At 38.4% G+C, this 7,942-nt stretch overlaps 1 protein-coding gene across 1 annotated transcript in view; it reads left to right on the top strand.

The window, feature by feature from the left end:
* The first annotated feature begins 5,468 nt into the window (after positions 1–5,468).
* The window catches only part of CAB39 (calcium binding protein 39), a 21,934-nt gene continuing 19,460 nt past the window's right edge, over positions 5,469–7,942 (top strand). The window contains exon 1 of the mRNA XM_009325034.1: positions 5,469–5,628. Coding sequence (XP_009323309.1) covers positions 5,515–5,628 — 114 coding nt within the window. The 5' untranslated portion in view covers positions 5,469–5,514. The remainder of the gene's footprint in view (positions 5,629–7,942) is intronic.

Genomic DNA, 7,942 nt, shown 5'->3' with positions numbered 1-7,942 from the left:
CACAGCTGAGAGTGCCTTGTACTGGTTTGTCTTAACCTTTCAGAAATCTGCTCCCCTTCCCCTCCTCCAATTTTTTGTTGGGTTTGTCTTCTGCCATTTTGGTGAGTTCAGTTGGCACACTGGGCATTCAGACAAATATCAGACCACTCAAAATAACCGATGGAGAGTGACCTTCCCCCTTCAGTCCTGCTGCTGATTCAGCTCCAGCCTTACCGTGAAGTGCCCCTATGGTGAGATCATGAGATGAGGGAGCTGATTCACAACTACTTGCTGGTCAAAGGGATGTTTTTTCTACATTCCCTATGCTACTTATTGCTTACTTTCCTTTTACATGTTAGTTTTCTGATAGCTTAGTGAGTTGAATCAGCTCATGGATGGGTCAGCAGGCCCTGGCGTAAAAGTGGGGGAAGGAGTGTGGCGCTGGGAGAATGGGACCCATTCAGGAGGGGAATTCAGCGGGGGAATGGGACCTCCCCGTCAGTGGTGGCCAGCTGTTGAGTTGGCTCATTCATCTTGGGGAACCTTACTGTTGATTATTTGGCCTTATTATGTTGATTTTGTTTGATCTTCAGCAGTTTTCTTCTTATGTGCACATTAACTGGATGTTACCTGTGCTTTTTCACTAGACTTGGATTTTTTTAATGTGTGCAATTGTAGCCAGGAAGTGGCTGAAGGGTTTTTTCCTCCTCTTTTCCTCGTTAGGAGCTTACTAAAAGCAGTCACCTTAAACTCTTGGTGTGTAAACAAGGCAACTAGATCTAGCTGAAGACTTAATATAGTGCAATTAAACTGTGAGGCCTACAATAGAATAAGAAATTGAGTTTATTTCACAAAATTGGGAATGTAGGTGGTTTTGTACTTTATTTAAGTAGCATTTTGCATGAGGGAAAGGTGGGCGTTTGGTCTCCTGAGCTGGAATAGTGTGAATACTTGAATTCTTTGATGCTTTATTTATGGATTATACTTCTATGCAGGGAAAAAAAAGTTACAACTTTTTTATGTTGTGGTAATTCATGGTATGGGATAAGCAGAAAGGCTGAGTTTGCTTTTGTGTCTTTGCTTACACAGCTAGTATTCCTTTACCTTTATTATAGCTTTAAAAGCCTGCATTGGTGAGACTTCAGTGCCGGTAATTCATTTGTCTGTGGAGTAACTCTGCACATGTCGCTGCAGTCGTGAGCCTTACTGTACTATTTCTTGTACCAGAATTTTTCTTGAAAAAGGTCATGCAGGCATCTTACAATATGCATGATTAAAAAAAACAAACACAAAACCCCACACCATCTACAACAACAAAAAAAAACTTCTGCCTTTAAGTAATCAGGTTTTAAATTGTAGCACACATTTCTGTTATATAGGTAGCACATTTTCTGACCCTTCAAATACAAAAAAAGTTAACAATTACAAGAGACAGCATACTCCAGGCTAGTGAATCTATTCTTTAGAGAATTAAAATTTATTAAAAGAGAGGGATTTCTTTATCATGCTTCTGTATTTGTTCTTGCAGCATTTTTTTGCTGCAAGAGGGCTGTCCTCACAGAGAAATGCTTTTAAGTGTTGTCTGCTTAGTTAAAAAAACAATCTTATATATGGAACACATTAGTTTGAAATTGGACATTAATTGTGTGGTCAATGCAGTGAATAAAAAATATAAAGCCTTATACATAGAGCAAACTGTGCACGGGTGCATGCTGCATTGACAGAGCTGGAAATTATATACTATCTGAAACAGTGGGACTACTATTTCTTGTTATGGCAAAAGCCCAAACGTCCCAGTGTGCCTGAGTGTGTGTCAGTCGCTCTGTGTCAGTCGAGCTTAAATCTCTGGGTATTTGGCTGCATGCCATATTGTTGTTTGACAATCCCTTTGGATTTATAACGTCATTTAAGATTTCTAAATGTGGCCATGACACCAGTGCTTTGAGGACCTTTAAATTTTGTTACGTTTGGCATGCTTGAGTATTGGTGAAATAAAATGCATGCCTAAGAAAGCCTGAGTTTTGTATAATATCATTCGTGGTCTCTTAACAAATGGAAAAAAGCAGTGAGGTTTCTGGGAAGGTAAGATAAAGCAAAGCAGCCCAGCAGAGCACAGGGCTGTCTATGTACTTGTTGCAGTTTAACTCTTCAAGAGTCCTGTGATCCCTTTCTTAAGCCACAATAAAAATTTTATCATGAATTTGCAAGGCAACCAGGTGCTAGTAATGTGAAACACTTATCATTTGACATGATGTCAGGTCTGTTCTTATTTACAGAAAATGTCATTTGATGTTGTTTCCTTTTTTTCTCGTTTTGCAGATGTGGGTGGTTGCAGTTCTTTCCGATCTCACACAGATGTTGTCATTGTCTATTGTGCACAGAGTGCTGCTTGGGGTAGTTTTGCTGGGCTGAAAATGAAACAACCTGTTTATGTTCTCCTCGCTGCATGAAGTATAGCTCTGAGAGGCAAAGGACTGCTCCTTCTTTTTTTTGGCAGGATGTGGCACAGGTTCTTCAGTAATAGAGTTTTGCTTCAGGGTTGGTGGGGTCTTCAGTCTTGAGGCCCCAGATGATGTTCCTGGCAGTGCCACTGCATTCCTTCCAGTAATGAAATTGAAATAGCAGAAACAATGCATTTATTCCATTTTATATAACACATGAAATACCTTGAAGCGAAATGTCACCTTCAGTAATCAAGGATGTGGATTTCCTTCTTACTGGTGCTGGCAGTCTTTCCTGATTTTTCTAAATTGCTTATGAGAAATTCATACGGGCACTTACCTGAATTGGGAGAAAATGTTTAGCATAAATATATGCTAGTGAACAGTTATTAATTATTATTTTCTATTAGATATGCTAGTACATACAATAAAACTTGTGTATCACTTGTGTATGCATGTAGGTGTATCAGCTTTATGCAGAACCTGGAAGGTTTCCTGAATAAGTCAAAGTGGTAGACTATTTTTAATTTAAAGAAGAAATTGAGCGCTGTCTGGAGGGAAATCAAGTTTTGCAAACCTAGACATTGGGCACACCGTGAGGACAGTTGTTTGTCATTATTCTATATTTCTGTATGTTATCCATGTAGTCTTTTAGTTCAGAAGTAACATAGTTGTGATCCAGAAAATGAGTGTGCAGAGACATTTTCTTGGTTTTTATTTCTTTTCTTTGTATATTGCTGTAATACCAGATTTTGTGATTCCATATGTTTTTATTCTCTCAAAGAACTGTTTTGATTCCTACTGGATTTTATTCTGTTTTAACACATAATCCAAGGAATTAAGACTAACAACTTTTTGAGCCAACCCTGCCCTGTTACATGGGCATAGCCATCTTCGAGAATGAATATGCTGAGTAGTTGTTAAACACTATTATTATCAGTGATGATATGCAAGCATGAAAGAATCCAGCTTTGTTTTCAGTTCTCATCTTAATTTGGCAGGAGTAGTAATCAAAGGGAGAGATAAAGGGAACATTTCAAATGTTGCTGTGATGCTCGAGGTATGTCATCTGTGTTGTGGGGAAATTACATTTTCACACCTGTGTCTTTCTAGAAAAAAAATTCCTGTGTGAAAATACTGTAATTTTCATTAAACATTGTTTTAAATGCCATTACATTTTCATTAAATAACAATGAGTAGTCATGCTTTTCTTAAAAGTAGGTTTCTGTTCCACTACATGTGAGAAAGTTGAGGCATAAAATTCTCTTGTCTAAGGAATGACCTGTGGGCACTTTATCTCTTAGGGTACCAGTCCTGTGTTTGTAATTTCAGTGTTACAACCCCTTCTTTGTGCAGATTATGAACGAGAGATTGCTATAATGAGTCGATTATTATACTACAAAATAAAAGCAACGAAGTCCTTGTGATCTGTTAAAAAATGGAAATGGCTGGTGGAAGGTCTTGTTTCAACCTTCATGCTGATACTTTTATCTGAAAGTAATCTGATTAAAAACTACCTGCCTTGTGCTTTTTATCAGCAGTGTTAGGTCAGTTGCAGGCATGGAACAGTGAAGGTATGATCTCTGTAGCTGGTTTCCTGAAATACCTATTTATGGAAATTTTCTTGGCTAAAGATCTGAGTGCATCTGTTCTTCACCTTTAAATTCTTGCCCTTGGGCCAGCCCAACTTGTTTGTTAAAAATCAAAATAACTCAAAAATAGCATCAAATTGGTATTTTTAATCCTTGATCAAAACACAGTTGAATAAGATCAGGATTAACATTTTGGAGTTCATGGTGAATGAGCTGGTGTTTTAATCAAGGATCAAAGTGCATGGTATTAGATAAGAAACTTTCAGCATGTACTGGTTATAGTTGACTTGTTGCTAACTTCATGGACATTGTATGGAGATAGAAATTACTAACTTTCAGGGTAATATCCTTTCTTTGTAATGACAGTGTAATCTCTGCTCTGTCAGCTTCAGCTGTCTTTTGTGTCTAGCAGAAGTAGCACTGTCAGCATTTTTAATGCAGGATTTCCTGTTCTTTTCTGTCTAGATTAGAGTTCTAGAAGTATTCTTTATGGAATTCACTTGTAAGAAGTTTTTATTATTTTTTTAAATGCGGGTGTATGTGTTTAGTAACAAAAGCTTTTGTATACTCATTTATACTAGTAATACTTTTCTATTTTGTACACAGAAGTGAATATATATGTATGTGTGCATGCATGTGTGTAAAAGCAAATGTATGTGGATATACAGAGGAATGAATGTATTTGGATTCAAGAGCCAAATATTTTTAGGGAAGAAAAATTGCACCTGTATGAGAAGTTTTATCTTTTTGAAAAAGATACATATCAGGTGTTCGGTTTTAATGTTTTCAAGTGCCTTATTTACATCCTTGTTATTGGTGACGAATTTTGTTTCCCATAAAATGAGGGGGGTAAGACTGTATTTCAGTATGAAGTTACAGTAATACTGATCAAAAAAGCCGGGACATACCAAGTGTTTTGACACAGGAATAAGCTGCTGTCTGTAGCCTCGTCTGCATCATGCTTGTAGCTCCTGCACAAAGGCGCGGGCTTTGCGGCCTACTTCATATTTGTTATGGAATGAATATGGGTAAAAGCATGTACTTGGACAGTCACTGCAGAGCCACTGAGACATGATGACTTGTGTGTCAAAGACCTAACAGAAGAAGGCATTTTGCTTGACAGCATTAATTGGAATAATTTATCCTTGTTAGTCTTGCCCATATGTGGCATTTGTACAGTATGTGGCTTTGGATATAATTAATGTACTCTTTAATTTGTTCCTGTAGCATAAGATAATGATCTTAATGTGAGTTCTTAGATTCAGTATCTTGTGTGTTATAAGAATTAGAAACGTAAGCATTTAAATTTGTCATGGCAAGCTCTAGTTCAACTGGTCAAGGATGGTTATTCCACATATGAATGAATACCGTTGCTACTCTCGCTTGATGTTCATGTGTGGTGTTATACTGACCTCATGTTTCTATTTTTGACATGCTTTTTTTTCTCCTCCTTTTCCAGGTGAAGGAGGAGCTGTAGAAGGAAGACCTTGTGGCTCGCAATCATGCCATTCCCTTTTGGCAAGTCCCACAAGTCTCCTGCAGACATAGTGAAGAACCTGAAGGAAAGTATGGCAGTTCTAGAAAAGCAAGATATCTCTGACAAAAAGGCAGAAAAGGTACAGTTGGGACTTTCCAATTGCTAAACGGTAATTGAAAGGGGAAAAAAAAGAAATTTACTGCTGTTGAAACTGAATCAATTAGGAATTATTTTTGGGTTTTATACTCTGATAAAGGGTAAGTTAATTCTGTACCTTTGAACAGGTGTGTTTCATGTTGGTTGGCTTTGCATTTTTATGCCACTGGCAGCTGATATGATACTTAAAATAATTTGGTTTGGAACTGTAGGATGTTGCATTCTTTAATAAGCAGCTCACAGCCATACAGTGTTCTGGTGCTTGTGTCCACTGTAGCAGCTTTACTGCTGTATAGTAGTTCTGTCTGTGCTTGTCCATGCAAATGTTCACGGAGCAGAGTGTCTCTGTTACTGAAACAGAGGAATTTTTTGTCTCCATGGATGTCAGTAGAGGATATACTTTTACCTTTCCTTGCCTTTTCTTCAGCCCACAGGAAGATGTGAAAAGTTCCTGTGCTGGTGCAGTTTCCTTTAGATAGGGTGGTTTGCAACTTCAGGATCTGTACCTGTCGACAGTCATTTACTTCTCAACTGGTAGTCTTGATAGCTTTTCTAGAAGTTCAGCCGGTGTGCAGCTGCATCCCATATAGTGACTTGTATGGCAGGGGTATTTACTGTTTAGATGAAGTTTTTCCTGATAAACTCAGCACAAGGGCATAGGTATTAATACTTCCAAAAAGACTCTAAAACCAAACCAAAAAAACAAGCAAATAAAACATCTCCCTCGCCAATCTACCAGCTTTTGAAGCAGGCTATGATACCCTCCTTGGATTCTCTCCCAGCATTATTTAACTGTTCTGTGCCATTCTTGGCATCCTTACAGAGTCATGTGTAGGAGTTAGTCACAATCTTTTTCATGTTCACCATTATTTTTAAGCAGAGTGTGGCAGCCAGCTTCTCTACATCCGGTTTCACCTAGATTTGGTACTACTGCTTTAAGTGCAGGAGAATCTGGGTCTTAACTGAATTGCCATCTTTATCCTGATATTCTTTAAAATCAGCATCTTCTACCCCAATGCCAGCATGCAGTATGTTCCAGGTCTCTTGCAGCGTACCATAGTATTTTCCCCTGATGCTTTCTGTCTTGCTGGAGAGAAAAATGTTATGGCCTGTTGTGGAGGCTGGGAGGATTTTCATTTGCTGCTGCTTTTCTTCTTTCTCTAATAAAGACATCTGTCAGGAGAGGAGGGGTAGGTGCATTCTGAAGAGTCTGTGATGAGACATGGCACTGCCTCCTTCATCTCAGCCTCATTATTAATTCCTGGAGATGTGGCTTGATCTTAAAATCCGTGCTCTTTTGTGTCATCTTTTTCTTTTTGCTTAGACCTCTAATGGGGAACAGACCAGCTTCATTCCATTGTGCATAGCTGTGCACTGTATCACATGCCTGTGTTCTTGATGCTGTAGCTGAAGATTATTATGTACCATTTGCTTCTTGCTGGCCTTTAATCCCATACCTCCATCTTCTTTAAAGACCTCATTTATGTGAGGCTGCTGCTTTGACAAGAAATAATATGCTAAGCCTGTAGAGTTGTTTCTCCTGTGTCATGTAGAAAGCAACACATTCTTCTTGAAGGAGAAAAGAAGGCAACGCATGTTCACTAGGTTAAATGTGAGGAGGGTTAAATACTGACATTCACAAGACTGAGCTGGGTATGGTAGTGCTGGCCTCTGTCATCCTCATTGTTCACAAAGGAGACCAGTTGATGAATCTGAATGTTAACAACACCAGTGTCCACCTCCATACAGAGACTCTTCAGGAAATAATTGTTTTTTCACTGGCAAGCCAAGACTTCCATGAAGGTGATTGTGGTTGTGGCAGTTTATCTCAGATTGTTTGCTGGTTTGATAGGGAAAGTTCTTCAATATTTTGTGGACTAGTCATCACATCTTTGAGGGTACAGCTCTGATCAAACAATTTTTACCCTCTTCCTATCCAGTCTACAGAAATGACTGGAGTAACTTTGGAGTTAAAAGATAGCAAGGGTCTGAGCAGTAGCCATGATTAAAAAAGAAGAAAAACTTCTACATGCCCATATCTCAATAGTTAGGCACCTTTTTATCTTTCACTACCCCTTTTATTTTTATGATCCTTTCTGCAATGTAACTTTCCAGCCTTCTTTAGAGAAGAACTCTGTGCTGATGAAAGGGTGAGTTCTGTGGCTGGTAGTGGAACAGAAATAGAAAAACTCACTGCACATAAAGCACAAAAATTACTACCCTTTAGGAAAAGGGGAGAAGAACGCCAGAGTTTTTTTTTTTTTTATAACTCAATTTTATTAGTGATTAGACTTGTG

The sequence above is a fragment of the Pygoscelis adeliae genome, unplaced genomic scaffold (genome assembly GCF_000699105.1).
Source record: "Pygoscelis adeliae isolate BGI_AS28 unplaced genomic scaffold, ASM69910v1 Scaffold155, whole genome shotgun sequence".
In the NCBI taxonomy this organism is placed as follows: domain Eukaryota; kingdom Metazoa; phylum Chordata; class Aves; order Sphenisciformes; family Spheniscidae; genus Pygoscelis; species Pygoscelis adeliae.
The sequence above is the reverse complement of the archived record's forward strand: the minus strand, read 5'-3'. Positions and strand labels throughout refer to the sequence as shown.